Source organism: Artemia franciscana, chromosome 2 (assembly GCF_032884065.1).
Source record: "Artemia franciscana chromosome 2, ASM3288406v1, whole genome shotgun sequence".
Classification (NCBI taxonomy): domain Eukaryota; kingdom Metazoa; phylum Arthropoda; class Branchiopoda; order Anostraca; family Artemiidae; genus Artemia; species Artemia franciscana.
Genome location: NC_088864.1, coordinates 25,701,248 through 25,718,005, shown reverse-complemented (window position 1 = coordinate 25,718,005; position 16,758 = coordinate 25,701,248). Strand labels below are relative to the sequence as shown.

The 16,758-nt window shown below is 34.0% G+C and overlaps 1 protein-coding gene across 1 annotated transcript in view; it reads left to right on the top strand.

Moving 5' to 3' along the window:
* LOC136039308 (nitric oxide synthase 1-like) overlaps positions 1-16,437 on the top strand; it is a 32,476-nt gene extending 16,039 nt beyond the window's left edge. The window contains exons 5-12 of the mRNA XM_065722921.1: positions 410-648; positions 2,161-2,330; positions 3,213-3,423; positions 5,868-5,949; positions 7,460-7,575; positions 9,455-9,603; positions 12,693-12,893; positions 14,741-16,437. Coding sequence (XP_065578993.1) covers positions 410-648; positions 2,161-2,330; positions 3,213-3,423; positions 5,868-5,949; positions 7,460-7,575; positions 9,455-9,603; positions 12,693-12,893; positions 14,741-14,836 — 1,264 coding nt within the window. The 3' untranslated portion in view covers positions 14,837-16,437. The remainder of the gene's footprint in view (positions 1-409; positions 649-2,160; positions 2,331-3,212; positions 3,424-5,867; positions 5,950-7,459; positions 7,576-9,454; positions 9,604-12,692; positions 12,894-14,740) is intronic.
* Positions 16,438-16,758: the final 321 nt, after the last annotated feature.

Genomic DNA, 16,758 nt, shown 5'->3' with positions numbered 1-16,758 from the left:
GTTCCACCGTAAAAGGGTTTTAAATCATGATGATTCTAAGGGCTACTTTTTATTTCGATCTGCTGTTATTTTCTAAGGGTTTCAGTGTCTTTTGGAACTTTTCCTAATTATTTTTTGTTATTATGTCAAAATGAGATAACAGGTACAATTTCTGCCCAGTTACAAATAGGAATTTTGTTTTGGATTAGACAATTCTTTTCAAGAGACTTCTTTTAATTTTCAATTACTGAAGACCTTGGTTCATTCTTTACTAGGCTGTAGCTATTGCTGCCGCCACTGAAGTCATATGACTGTTGAAAAGGAAACTAAATTTTTGTATTTTTGACTTGTGCTTTCCTAGCCATGGGCACTGCAGCTTTTGTGTATAATTCAATACCTATGCATACATATCTTGTTTTATATATTCTAGTCCATGCACGATTCAAATTGGATTGACTTGGGAAGAGTGGCTTGACTCAAAATTAGATTGGTTTGGCAAGCTTGTTTTTGAAACTACTGGCTGTAATAACCCAGTCTCATATGAACCCGGTGATGATCTTGGGGTACTCCCTGAAAATACCGAGGAAATGGTATTGAAGGTAATCCAGAAGCTAAGACCTGTCCCAAGCCTTGAACAGGCTTACCGTTTGATGATAGTGACTATTGACGGTAATATTTCATAATTAATGCTTGTACTTTTTCTTTATTTTGTTGGGTTATTTTTTGAAGTGTATTGTTAGTACCACAAAGCCTAGGTAAGAGGAGCAAGGGCTCTCCTCTGTTTTCTTGGGATGATGATGAAAGCAAATAAGTTTATAACCCCAACTGTGGTTTCCTATTTCACCTTTGTGTTGTATGTTGGTCACAGCTCTATTCTGGAATAGTCATTGACAATGCCTTGAGTATTGAAAATCTGCCCCCCAACCTATTTCCCTTTCTCTATCTGTGGTTTGGTGTTTTGATGTTTCTTGATAGAGTAATCTGCTACATCGGGCTTCATATTCAAATTTCTGTTTCGAGAGTTGTATGCTTTTTTTTGCTACTTGGTATAAAGCAGCCACCGACTAACATCTTCTTTGGATAATTCTAACCCCAGAGAAATCGCATGCTAATAATGAATTAGATTGCTCGATGTTAGAGGTACAATTTTTAATCTTTTTGTTTCCAAGTTCAAAATGAAAATCTATTATTATTTCTAATTTTATGGTAAACTCATTAAAAAGAGATGAAAATAAGAAACCTCTGTACGTTTTATCTTAGGAAATAACCCAGAAAGTTACACCAGATGGCATAATCAAACTCGGTGTATTCATTGTGGACACTCAAAATGAGCCTTACTTAGCCAAGTGGGCTGGGTAGTTGTCGATTAATTTTATTTTCTATTATTATTATTTTTTTTTACAGAAACAACTCTTGTTAATGTCTATTTTTATTCAATTTTTTTTCTAGCAGCTACTTGTTTTTATTTGCCAGGTATTTTTAAATCATTTAGATTAATGAGATTTTGAGATCTGATATTTATCTGATTTTTAGCTTATATTCATCTTATTGATAAGTATCATTCCTGTTCTTGAGATATTGACAATTTATGAGGTTTTACTCTGGATGTGTCAACTCATGGAAATATGGGGATTGGAGGAGGGGATTTTTTTTGTCAAATTCAAGCGGCTAATTTCGTTATTTAGATTTTTCTTTTTTCTACTACATATACTAAAAGTCATTTTTCGAATAAAATACACCAAAAAAGGAATGCTTCAAAATTTAGGGAAGGGAGGAGGGTCTGTCTTGTTTCCAATTGACGGTCATGGTTTACGTTTAACACTAATATGGCTTTCGTTATATATCACTTGAAATGTAACCTTTAGGTGTTTTATTAACCTTGCTTTAAACATGAAGCCCCATTATATATTTAGTCCCAAGGATTGTTCGAAGTAAATTCTTTTAACCTCTTAAAAGACTGGCTGTCGCACATCCTTCCTGTTTACACTCCCCAAATTTCTCCATGTACCGATTTCGAGCTGGGTCGACTCTGGCCGAGGGTAAATAGTAATGCCAGTAGTATTTAAATTGAATCGTTTAGTCAGTATCACTGTACAGCTTTTTGTTATATTTGTTGTGGATTTAATTTTTTTTTTCTAGGTGGGGGGCTTTACTCTATACTTCCAAATTTATTTATTTCAGGCTCAAGGAAAGAGTGTCTCTTATATGAAAAGCTACCTGCTGCCACAATTGTTGAGTGGTTCAAGAAGTTTTTGGATATTACAACTCCCCCGACCCAATCGCTCCTTGGAGATCTTGTTGTCTACGCTATCGATTCACAACAAAAAGAAGATTTGAAGATTCTCTCACAGGTGCCTAGTTTTATTTATATATATATTTCATTTATATATTTAATTTATGCAGAAGAATGGTGTTTTTTAGCTCTTATTTGAGTTTTTAATACTTGTTTACTGTGTTTTTCTTTACTCTCTTACTCTACTAAAAAGAGGCTACTATAAAAAACATTTGAAGCCTTGGTATTTCTAGCTCTATAACTTACTACAATAAACCCATTTTTTCGTGCACTTTTAAGCCTGGTAATATTAATTTGGTGTTATTTTTCTTCCTTTCTCACTTAATGCCTCTTAGTTTGAAAACTGGATAAGTAAAATGAAGAAAAATCGGTAAACACGTAGCCTTGTGGATTTATTTACTTAGTAGTATACTTGATATTTTCTATAGGAGATATTACAATAACTTATGTCATATGCAAAACGGAATAATACTCAAATTCTGTTTCAAATATAACATCTGGTTGGCAGTCATGGAAAACTTCTTGTCAGTGCGTAGCACTAAAAAAAAGTAAGGCAACAATCATTGAACTGATTTCAGTCGTCCAATTCACAATGAAAATCAGGACGCTCAATATCTTCCAGTGAAGGAGCTGGGGTGGCACAAAAACTTAATGACTTTCGTGTACATGTAAAACTGAGGGACTGTTATGAATATTTGAGAGGTAAAAGCGATAGAGTTTGTCATGTAGATGTGTTTCTCGCTTAAACTAGCGGAAATCCTTAGAAATAACTTGGCGGGCACATCTTGTGATTTGGACCAAGACACCAAGCTGTATGGGAGCTGTGCGGCTCCCATACATATGTTTACTTTTTCAATTTTCTGTAGGTGTACACCTTAAAAATATTGCTATATTTTGAAATATGTTGCAAAATTAGCAGGTTTGCTTCATTTTTTTTTAGGATATAGAGAGGTATGAGCAGTGGAAGCATTCCAAACGGCCAACCGTACTGAACTTCCTTGAAGAGTTTTCATCACTGAGTATTCCTGCTGAAACTCTCATCTACAAACTCCCCTTGATGAAGCCTTGCTTTTATCCCATAGCTTCTAGTTTGCTGAGTTCGTCAACTTGTGTGGATCTAACAGTGGAAGCTGTCAATTTTATTACCGAAGGTGAGAAATTTTTATGACCGGAATAAGTAAAGTTACGTATTCACTAAGGTGTAACCGCGTTTAAAGCACAGGATGGTTGGCCCCCATTGCACTTCCTGACTGAAGGGCCAAGAGACGGAGATCAGCACTGCCGGTACGGACTGTAAAGTCTAATGCCGTATCCTTTACCTTTTTACCTCATATATATATATATATATATATATATATATATATATATATATATATATATATATATATATATATATATATATATATATTTATATATATATATATTTGTCACTTACACAGCAGCTCAATTTTCTCTTTCTGTTTTGATTAGAAAAAACTAATATACCCTTGGTTCTCATGGTGTTAACTACATTATATTTAAAAAATTAATATTCTTTTGGTCTTTTAGTTTAGGAGAGTATCAAACATTTTATAAACTCACCCAAATTTGTATATCATAGGCAACGCTATAGCGTTGTCTATAGTAAAGGCCGTACGACTCCAATGTTTTATTATTTATTATATTTTTTTTTCAGAGGCACTTCATTTGAAATGGGTCGTCGCATAAACTCCGAAGGGGGCTCATTCGATTGGAAATCGGAAGTTCTAGTGCCGTTTTTAAGAGGCAAAAGTGATCGGAAGCCAACTAGCCTCCTACCCCCCTCCCACGCCCTTTTTCCTAAATGCATCCGATAAAATTCTGAGATAGTTGTTTTTTCAAAATTGTTCAAGGATCATACAACAAAAACTCCGGTGTCGGCACAAACCCCCAGGGCCTGGGGGCAGGTGTTGTAAGTTATGTACTTGGGGCATATGTGTTTCTCATGGAAGGTATGCTCGTATAAACTTCTGAAAGGTCTCATTTGATTGGAAATTGAAAGTTCTAGTTCACTTTTCAAGAGTCATAAGAGATCGGGTAGCAAACCCCCCCCCCCCCCACGCACTTTTCCCCCAAAATAATCCGATAAGTTGTAATTCTTAAGAATTGAAAGTGATCAAAAAATAACAATCCCCCCCCCCTCTGTGTTTTTTTTTCTAAAAATGCATCTTAACAAAATTTTGAAATAGCCATTCTGTTCAAAATAGTCCAACATTTCAAATTACTATAACTTTGGGGTTGAGAAATCTTCTGTGGAAGGGGTGGTCATATTAACTTTGAGGGAGCTTATTCAATCATAAATTGAAACCTATAGCTCTTTTTTAAGAGTCAAAAGTGATATATGGCCAACTAGCCCACGCCCTTACTTTCCCAAAGGGCATCCTGTCAAAATTTGGAGATAGCCAATTTGTTCAAAATAGTTTCCAAGGCCGAATAATTATACTTCCGGGGTTAACGTCCCCCAGCCCTGGGGGAATGGCTCTGTGTTATGGAACCCAATTATTGTTACTTTGATAATGGATTTAGTGATGTACGTTTTAACTTCAATTTACGGTGCCAGGGCTGTAAGCTGTTCAAGTTGCTTATTGTTACTTTGATACTTTGTTTACTCTGATACCTTGTTAACTTTGATCCTATCTTTACTTTGATACTTTGGTACTTTGATATTGTTACTTTGATACTAGTTTTGTTACTTTGATGAAAGATTAATGGTGAAAAAAAATCTTATTTTGAAATAAGGAGTTTTTTAAAAATTTGAAACTTTTTCAAATAAAAAACAAACGAACAGAAATGAATTAAAAACAACTTTGCGACAGTTTTTTTTCCCAATTTTTCCCGAAAGAATTGTGATTATGTACTTCTACTGAATGGTGTTTTCACTACAAACTAGAGCATAGTTGCTGCCACACTCCATGCATGTATATTTAGACGAAAATGTGTACCGTTTAGTTTGAGAGTGCAAAAGATAGAAAAGTTGAAGAAAAATATTTCTTGGCGTGAGATTTTTTTTTTTTATTATTATTTTTTGTAGTGTTTAAATGATCATTTTTGTACTGAGTGGTGATTGTTTTCTTGTGATTTTGTTTCTATGTTAGCAAAAAAAAAAGAAGAATTCAGCACTAAGCTTCAGGGTCACCTTTCGTACACTTTTCATATCTACCTTCCCCAGGTTTCTTCTGGTACTCATTTGGAGTTGAGTTGACTCCGGGTAAGCCCTTGATTGACCTCACTAAGATTTATGAATTCTATGTTGGATATGAATCCTATTTTATTTACTAATAGCAAACTATCACATTGACGATTCAATTTATTCTGATCAATAATGAAAAAATAATAATGGAATAATGCAAAATAAGAAGCTTTATTTTCCTTTAAACAATAACTCAAACAATTTTCCATCAGAATTCACATGACTCTGAAGTTTGTTTCTTACGCTTCGACAAACCCTTTTTCATAGTTGGACCTCTCCCCCGAAATGAGTTGTGCCCTTTTTTGGATGACAGTTTGGTCGCGTCTCAGCCCCTGGACCAAAATCTATTTTTTTATTTTGATTACAAATTATTCTTGTTTTTTACAGATGACTCATCCCGAAGTGGTCTTTGTTCAATGTACCTGAATCAAGCAAACATTGGATCAACTGTAAAAGCCTTCTTTAGGAGGTTTGTTACTATAGTAATCTGGTGTGAATTTCCATAAATTTTAATTTTTTAGTATTTTGAGAAATCCAATTTTAGTTGTAATATTTTGTGCTCCCAATTGATCGAGTAAAATTATATATATAAAGTCAAACCTGTTGGCCTGGGATAGCGGTTTCCTCCATGTCTCTCTTTCTTTTTCTCTTCTGAGTCATTTTATTTTATAACTGAGCTCGTTTTCCATTGAAAAATAATTGAAACTAGATCTACGTTGCGTGGGCAACGTGAGGTGTTGCGGCAACCTTTTTTTGGCTTTGCCGAGTAAAGTGTTGCGAGAGCAACATTTTGGTTTTGTTGCCTCGCTTCGATTAACCGCTGAAGTTGTTAATCTGTAAGGATCTTAAAATAAATACTTTTGCAACGCAAAAGTTGCAAACCCCTCATTGTAACTAGCAAAAGTTGCAAACCCCTCGTCGCTGAAGTATATGTAGCTTAATGTAGACTAACAGCTAATTATTACTTACATGTCCCCTACATGTCTTACCACTGGAACCAAATTGGTTCCGCTGGACCATCAAATACACCGTAAACAAATAATTGGCATATTTTTGGTTTCAGTTTGTACCTTACTACTGAAGTTGTTAACTCCATTAAATGTTGAAACTGGTATATCTCATAAAGGAATTTTTCTTCCTTTGATCAATTCATCAAGATCTATCGACTGCCCTCGAAAAAAAAAATCTGTCTTAGTTCAAAAGTTGACTTTTTTGCCGTAGGCCAATTTGCTAACGTCATCACTTAGAAAGGAGCAAAGGATAAACTAATAATTTCTTATCGATGAGAGAACTTTTAAAGTTTAAGAGACACATCTGATACCATTTCTCTACCACAATCCCAAGTGCAAAAAGCCGAATGATAAACTCAGCTGAAATAACGAACAGAAATGAGTAGAAACAATAGATTTTCGGCCCCATGCAAGAGTTTTACGAAGCTTTCCAAAATGCATAGTCATATTCATCAATCCGGCCTAAGGTCCACACTTTCCGTAAAAACCACGGAGGTTAGACCCTTACCACTTTCTAAAAATAAGCTGAAATCGGGATGCTTGGAAAAAAAAGTGTTGCTCTCGCAACACAATTAAAAAAATAGAAAATAGACGATCGCGGAATTTTGGGGGTGGGGGTGGCAAAAGTTTATGTTGGGTTAAGAAAAAGCCAAAATAGCAACAATGAAAGGGATTTTTCGATGAGCCAGTAATAAATTGCCAAGAAACCATTTGTCTTCGCAATATATTGTATTTTGAAAACTTCCAGAATTCCTATTTTATGTAAAATTAAAATATGTTAACTTAGTGCAAAAGAACTTGTTTAAAATAGAAAGGTAGTGCGTATTGTATTACAGCATAGAAAATTGCATACTTAGTTTAAAAGCTGCTTAAAACGCCCAATAGAAACAATGCTCATCATTAACTGGAGCAATAAGTCTGGAAAACAGTTTTTTTTTTAATAAATACAATACGTTTTTTTTTTTTTAGTAAGCCTCGATTTCATTTACCGGAAAATCCGAATTTTCCAATTATAATGGTAGGAATGGGAAAAGGCACCGCACCATTCAGGTCTTTCTGGATGCACAGGGCAGAACTCAAGAAAGGTAATTGTTACGATTTATCTTACAGTTTTGTATATTTTGCTTCTAATTCCCCCAGTTTTTATGTTTTTCTCTTAAGCTATGTCCCCCATGGAAATATGTTTTTTTTAACGAACACTAATTGTTCGTTATATGAGAAGTGGTGGCCCTTTTTCAATGCTCCTCTTCACGCTAAAGTTTGTGAAGTACTTTGAAAAAAGGTTCTGCTTCTAATTGTATGGACCTTGTGTTTCAGGAATCGTTTCTAAAGAACTGAGACAAAAGGTTGAACTTTAGCGTAAAGAGCTGTATATTGAGGAGGGGCAGCCCCCTCTCTTCCCCCTTATACGGAATCATTTCTGCTTGTTTTAAGTTTTGATGTTACCCCTTACTATCATTAGAAAAAACCAGTTTTTTAATTTTATTTATTTCTGATAGTTTTCCAAAGAATCCAAGGAAATCCACCGTCCGTCCCCCTCTGTTGAAAATCGTCTCACGTAAAATTATACCTCAGGAAATTACCCTCGGATAGTTCTATTCTTGCTGTGAATCCCCCCTCTGGAAAATTTATTATTTGCGATCCCGTCTGAAAAATACTCCTTTGTATGTTTTACATTTGAAGAAAAACTTGTTTTCTGTTGAATTTCTGAGCTTTGTTCCAGTCGTGGGATAATCCCCCCTGTGTGTAAAATATTTTTCATGTTGGGGGAAATATCCCCTTCCCCTGCCAATGAAAAGGTTCTTCCGCAGAAATCCCCATGCAAAGTTTCTCTTATAATTGCTCTTGGGAGAATTTCTCCCGTGGGAAATCCCCCCGACAATTCTAACTCTACCGTAAATTCCCCCGGACAATTCCCCCAGAGCATCTCCACATTTAAAATGAGATGCCAACGAGAAAGCAATACATATAAAACGAATTCCGTATATGAATTTTGGAAAATTCCTCCGTGAAAAATTTCCACATTTAAGTTCAACCCGGAAAGGTTCTGGGGGGATAGTGTCGTCCCCAAAGAAAGTTATTGGGCCTTTTATCTATGCTAAACAAAATGGCTATCTCTAAAGTTTGATCAGACGACTTTGGGGAAAAGAACTTGGAACGGAGGCTAGTTGGACTCCAATTTTGTTGTCACTTAAAAAGGGCACTGGAACTTTCAGTTTCTGTGAGCGCCTGAGCCCTCTCCCAATGTCCAAGGCTTACTGGTTCAATACTGTCAACAAAAAACATCCTTTATCTTTTTTCTGGTAAAAAAAAATACAAAGTTCTATTTTTTACAGGTGGAAGCTTGAAAATTCTACAGTAGAATTCTCTGATACGCTGTATCTGATGGTGTAATTTTCAATAAGATTCCTTGACTTTTGGGGGATGCTTGCCCTCTTTCTCGAAATTCGGAAAAGTTTTCTCCGGCTCGTAACTTTTGATTAGTAAAATTAACAAGGCCAAATCTTTTGATCCATCTATTGTTATCAAAATTCTGTTTTTAGAGTTTCGGTTAATATTGGCCAGAATCGCTCCTTACCTTATTGCTATCAAAGCTCTTTTTTTCAGAATTTCGGTTAATATTTGCCAGAGTCATCCATACCTTATTGCTATCAAAATTCTGTTTTTAGAGTTTCTGTTGCTATTAGGTGGAGTCGCTCCATACTCACAGATCATTTCCACGACCTGCTTGATTAAAAAGTAGGGGCCAAAAAGTTGTTTTATTATTAAAATTTCTAGTCTTAACAAATCTGTTTGATAGTTAAAATGTAGATTACTTGGTTAAAATTCTGGTATTTACTGTTGATTAATAGTGTTACTTTTGATCCGATTTACTTTCTTCGGAAAAATTGTCAACTTCGGTTCTATATCAGTTTATACTAATGCTTAATACATCATAAACGAATAATCCAAATTTATTTTTAGTTCAACAACAACTGGGAAGAGCCATTTTCTATGGAGAGTATACAACACAAGAACTGGACCTATACAGAGAGGAGAAATGGAAATATCATAAACTGGGTGTTATTGAGCTAGCTCCAACTACGTATTCCCGAGAAGCTGTAATTGAGACAGTAAGCGTAGTCTTGACATTTTTTTTTCCTTTTTCTCTGTTTTTGCCTTAGAATATTAACAAGTCGATAAATTAAGCTTTCCAGTGAGGATGAACTGGTTTTCGCTTCTTATATCGTGAACAAGCCTGGCCTTCGGATAAGTACGTCCAAGGAAATTATTTTCACTTGAAGATGGTTGAAATAAAAAAAATAAATGGATTTTATGAGCAAATTGGATAATGGAGTCGACAGTAAACATGAGAATGAGAAATTACAGACTGGGACACTGGGACACAAATAACGACCCGGAGATATAAATGACGACCGGGACACTCAAAGATAAATTACAGACCGGAACACAACTGACGACCGGGACACCAGGACACAGGGAATATAAATGACGACTGGGACGCTCAAAGAGAATTTACAGACTGGGACACTGGGACACAAATGACGACCGGGATACTGGGAATATAAATGACGACCGGGACACAGGGACACAACTACAAGGGGGATGCCGGGGGCACAGGGGGATATATAAATGACGACGGGGACACAGGGAATGTTCGATTAGCAATCACCATCAACAAAGCTCAAGGGCAATCATTAGAATAATCAGGTATAGATCTGAATACGGATTGTTTTTCCCATGGACAATTTTATGTTGCATGTTCAAGAGTCGGTAAACCTGACAATCTATCTATATGCACAGACAATGGGACATCGAAGAATGTTGTATATTCGCAAGTTTTACGTAGTTAAAAACATATATATATATATATATATATATATATATATATATATATATATATATATATATATATATATATATATATATATATATATATATATATATATATATATATATATATATATATATATAAAGACACGGACAGATTTCTGCACGGATTTCCTTAATGTGTAAAGGAACCATTAGGGAATTTATTTCCCCTTGGTTCTGTAAGTGCACCCTGCGTTTAGATAGGATGCAAGCAGAATAGCGCTGATTTAAGGGAACTTTATTGTCAAGTTTCTTATCCCAGCTGCTACTATATAACTTTAATAATTAATAAAGTGGTAAAATAATTTTGACTAGTTTTGACTGCCTTTTGTCTCTGTTCGAATGAGTTATTTGCTTTTGAAAATTTTTTATTTATTTGAAATTATTAACTAACTTCTAACTTTATTTAATCATAAAAAAAAGTTTTTTTCTTGGATGAAAATGTACTTGCTTATCAACGTCCTTGTTAGTTCTCATTATTCGTAAACTGATAAAATAAATTTACTTTAATTTATGTTTAAAAACAATGAGATAAAAATATTAAGATGAAGAACGAAATAACGACTTTGAGACCAAGGCAGTATCCAGGGGGGTCATGGGGTTTGAACCCTATCCCCCCCCCGAAATTTTTTCTGACTTGTAAAAATGAATATAGTTAAATTTTTTATGCGTTTTTAAAGTCTTTTCTTACACTCTTTTCTTTTACTGCTCAGACTAAGGTAAGACTTGGATTATATGCATATTCATGCTTTTTTGGATATATTTGACAGATCTGTGTGAAAGATTTTGGTTGATACTAAATTGGTGAGCTTTTATGTCCAAACCTTCGATTATTTTTCATGTGGTTGCCTCTTTAATCAAGGTCTTTTCTCCGTAGTACACGCCTGGGTTTGAAATTTCAAAGAAAAAAGAACGAATAGATTAGATGCAACTTACCTTTCTCTTCCAGAACTTAGTTTAATCACAGATAAACAAAGTTATAATAATAAAAAAAGATCGTAGCTCAATTACTTTTTTGTACGGGCTATTTATTTTGTACAAAGGGTCAATTAGGCCTCTGCGTTTTTTACAGGCTGAAAAGTTTGACATCTAGATCAATGTGTAAATTTTACGCTTCTTTCTACGGCTGAAGAAACTGCTTGAAACAAGTGAAAACTTACTCTTTATAATAATACTTTTTAGACAAGTATTTAAAACACATAATTTATAAAATCCAGCTTTTTATCGAAATTTTAGTAGGATTTCTCTTGACAATGTTACTTGTACGTTTTGCTTGACTAGACTCATCTTTCTTTTTCACGCCTTACATTCATTATGAAGTTATCTTGTAAATAATGTGTTGCAACTGTACCGAAAATGTTTATGTGACAATAAACCAAAGATATTTTATGTCTTCAACTTGTGGTCGTTAATAGTATAGACCAGCGTATCCATAAAAATGAGCTATATTAAGTTATGAGGTAAATAAAAAGAGTTCACAGCTGTTGAACCATTATGACGCATAAACCGGCAGCTAAAAACAGATTAACGTTGGTGGATCACGCGAAATTGATGTTTTGCCGTGAAAGTTGAACAGGATGAACCAAAGGTAAGCAAGCAAGGTAAAAATAGAGTTAGACTAGAGGCAAAACTTTGTCTGACTTTATCAAGAAAGAATTGTTTCATCATGTGTAGTACTGAAGCCAGTACATGCATTTGTAGCACTTTCGTGATTCAATTTTTCTTTTTGTCATGGACGAACTGATGTGGATTTTTAAAACAGGCAGAGGAATTAACAAAAAGTGTGGATCGCATTTTTCTGTATTTGTTTCGAAAGATTTGTGCGAATTTTAATTTAACCAGGACCACCTTTTTGCTACGTTTGTTTCGAAAAATTTGCCCTAAGTTCGAAATAACCACGACTACACCTAGTGAGCCATAGACATGTCGCGGCGGAAGCTGCGACACGCTTAAAATCTTATTTAACTTTAGCACCAAAAATTGTTGTGAAACATACAAATTTAGGCAATTTTAGGACTTTAGGAAATGACCATGCTGGCAATCCTGGCTTTCAAAGGCTCGTGCGTATTTTGGCGTATTATTTGCTTCACTTTATGGCAATACTAAGTTTGAGTGTTGCTTTTATAGAAATCTGTAACACAAATAATGGGAATGGGTGCCAACAACCGTCGTGTTAATGATTTATTAGACAGCCTTCTGGCTACTTGTTCTATAGCCTTGCCTTCTTGTTAGATAGGCTTTTGAAACTGTTCTTTCGTTTATGTTCTGTTTTTCAGTTGAAGCCACATTTGATTTATATGCCGCTATATTTGAATGTTATATTTTATAGAAATCTGTAGCACAAATGATGATGATGGATGCCAACAACCGTCGTTGTACTTATGATTTGTTAGCTAGCCACTGTGGTCATATTTATGTTTGTGGGGATGCTAACATGGCCAATGAAGTCAAATCGGCTGTGGTTTCAATATTTAAAGAAGAAGGAAATATCGATCTGGGTGAAGCTGCATCGGCTGTAGAAAACCTCTTTGTAAGTTTCTTGCATGAATAAGGAGTGGAAGTAAATTTTTCTTTTTATTGTAGCCTTCTCTTCAATCCCAGGGCATTAGTAATGCTTGCTTGCAATGAAAAACTGCTTAGGGATTTTTAATTTTTCTTACATACTTTTAACTCCACTTACTAAAACTAGAACTGAAATACTCCTATTACGTTAGTTTTCTTGCAAATCAAATATTTAAGCTTAATTTTGCGTGAGGATAGGCTAAGGTTTAGGGTCTTCCCACTGTCATAAGTTTTCATCTTCATCCCTGGACCTCAAGGTGATTAGTTCTATCCCTGCACCCCTAGATTTAAGGAATCTAATTTGGTAGGATTCCAGAGTTTTTTCACTCTCAATGTATCTTTACATTTAGGAATAGTAAATTTAATCGTATAAATTCATTCGTATCTTGATAAAAGCAAAAAATTTTAATATATTAGAATGAATTTCAGGTCTTTTAACTAGTACTATTCAGCAGTTAAAATCATACCTTTAGTCTTAATTTTGCGAATGGATAGGCTGGCTAGAAAGAATTGAAGCTGTTTTTGTGTTGTCATGTGGTTTTGGGTTGTAATTTCATACAAGTATACCTGAAACAGTAACCCTGTCTGTCTAGGCTCATAGTGGTACTGAGATAGACTGTCCATGAGCTCACCTAATTAGAATGGGGCCTATAAACATAGCTTCATGGTAAACTTGAGGAGTTGCATCTTCCGAGATAATAATAGCCTAGTTAATGACATAGTATTGTATTGGATTTGATTAATGCATAGTTTTTGTGGGTTGCTTTTGTTTTGGTGGTTTTTTTTTATGAATAACCTCTTCCTATTTATGTTATAACTGTAATTCTAAAAGCAAAGGACTCAGTTCTGTCAAAATCTTATCTAGACTTGTTTTCCGTGGTTTGAAAAAAGAAATATTTCTGAAATCATTTAAAATAAAATGCATTCAGAGAGTATAAATTTACTATCCTACTGGAACCATCTTAACATAAACTTATTTGGGTTATTTTAGTGTAAAAATACTGTATCCTTGATTTATAATAAATCTAAGAAAAAATATAATGAATCTTCAGCGTAAGCTGTAGTACGAATATGAATTCTATAATCTTTACGTTTCCATATTTTTCTCTTTTTTTATCTTATTTAGTTATGTTATTTGGGACAAGATTTTTTGAAATATCAAAATATCAGTGCAATTAAATCCCTCTCCAGCATAACGAAGTAAGAACTACAATAAAATTCACTCAGATAATATTTGCAAAAAAAAAAACTCTTTTTGTCGATTCTGTTGTTTCAAGTGCAAGTTATATTTTCAGTTTAAAAGTAAAATACGGGGTTAACAGTGTAGGTCTGCGTTTGTGTATCAATTCGATACAAATTCCTCTCTATGTGCAGTTGTTGAACCATCCCATGTCGAAAAAGCAACTTTTTAGTTATACTTGCCTTTTTACATCTTCTTTATGTTATCTCCATTATTTTGTAGCCGTAACTATTGAATGAAATATTAAAAAAGAGTATTTTATTTAATTTCCAGCCTTTTTTGTTTGAGAGTTAAACCATTTAAGTCAAAACACTTTTTTCTGTATATGTGTATCTACAGTCCTATAAAGTCAATTATATTCTTCAGTGACATCCAAAAATGAGCAGAGGTAAATCACTCCCCCGTTGTTACAAAATTGGGAATAAACATATTTTAAAATCACTCGATATATGTTAATGCCACCGGTCAGTAGGTCCGATAAATATGTTGTCAGGGGAAAAGGCAGGGGAAAGGGTATACTTTATGATGTTCGAGTAAAGAGTTGCTGTATTTCTAATTAATTATGATTGTTTTAGAATAGCGGCCGTTACCATGAGGACATTCTGTGTATTACTGTTGGTGCACGAAAATCTCACTTGGAATGTAACAGACAAGCCCTTAATGAAGAATAGTACTGTCTGATTCAATTGTTAGTTCAGTGTTCAAACGTTTATTGGATTTGAAGCTATTTTATTTTTTTGAAAGTGCTAATTTCCCCGAAATTTATCGATTTTAACTGCATTTAAAATTATTCATCTTAATAAACATATAAACCCGTAAATAATGTCTTTCAATTTCTTTTTTTCTTTTTTTTTTCTGGAGTGGTTGATTTAACAGAATAGATCTAATTTCTTTTTGCCAACAATGCAATAATTACCAGTTTAGATTTTTATTGTCTTTTGACTGCTTTCTATTATTTGGGGATGATTATTGATTGGTCATAACCTGTTTTAACTATCTTTTGGTGTACCCTTCTTGTAATTATTGGAAAACTAGACAACTTTAAGTGTCAATTTTTTCATTTGTCTCTGCAAAGAAAAGCGGATCGTTGACGAATGAAAATTTCTGTTACATTTTGAATTTAGTTTTGCCATTTTGGACTTTCGTCTTAGTAACTAGAGCAAAGGGGTACATGATATTCTGTTGCGTATCTCTTGTAATAGATGTTATTTCTGCTTCGGAGCAATGCCGGTTTTGTTTTGCTTTATTGTGTCGAATCAGCGGTCTGTAGCTCATAAATGGAAAGAGATGAGAATCTGAAAGTTTTTTTTTTACGAACATCGCGAGTTTCCTCATATGACGTGTGAAAAATAAAGAAGAAAAAGAAAACTAAATAAGAAAAAAAAAGAAGGACTTAAAAAGAATAACTAAAAAAGAAAAACCAAAAATGAAAGACTAAAAAAGAAAGTTTAAAAAAATATGAAACTAAAAAAGAAAACAAAAGGAAAAAACTAAAAACTAAAAAAGAAAAAACTAAAAAAGAAAAACCAAGAAAGGAGAAAAAACTAAAAAATAAAGACGAAAAAGAAAACTAAAAAGGAGTAAAAAAAACTTTAAAATGTAAAAAACTATAAAAACTAAAAAAAAAGGATAAAAACTAAAAAACCAAAAAAAGAAGAAAAAAGTAAAAAAGAATACAAATTAAAATAAGAAGAAACTAAAAATTTAAAAAATAAAAACTAAAATAAGAGAAAAAATGAAAAAACTGAAAAAAACTAAAAAAAGAAAAAACCTAAAAAGAAAAAAACTAAAAAAAAGGAAAAAATTAAAAAGGTAAAAAACTAAAAAGAGAAAAAACTAAAAAAACTAAAAAAGCTGCAAAACTAAAAAAAAGAAAACTAAAAAAGAAACTATATCTACACATATATAAATAAGCTGTATGTATGCATGTTTGTTTGTTTGTGGGTTTGCATATGACTTCATTATAAGTATATAAGGCTTTGTATATGACGTCATTATAAGATGACACTACAGACCGGGACACAAATGACGACCGGGACACAGGGAATATAAATGACGACCGGGACACTCAAAGAGAAATTACAGACTGGGACACCGGGAAAGAAATGACGACCGGGACACAGGGAATATAAATGACGACCGGGACACAACTACAACGGGGACGCCGGGGAGCACAGGGGGATATATAAATGACGACGGGGACACAGGGAATGTTCGATTAGCAATCACCATCAACAAAACTCAAGGGCAATCATTAGAATAATGAGGTATAGATCTGAATACGGATTGTTTTTCCCATGGACAATTATATGTTGCATGTTCAAGAGTCGGTAAACCTGACAATCTGTTTATATGCACAGACAATGGGACAGCGAAGAATATTGTATATTCGCAAGTTTCACGTAGTTAAAAACATATATATCAAAAGTTACGAGCCTGAGAAAATTTGCCTCATTTTAGAAAATAGGGGAAAACACCCCCTAACAGTCATACAATCTTAACGAAAATCACACCATCAGATTTAGCGTCTTAGAGAACCTTACTGTAGAAGTTTCAAGCTCCTATCTACAAAAATGTGGAATTTCGCATTATT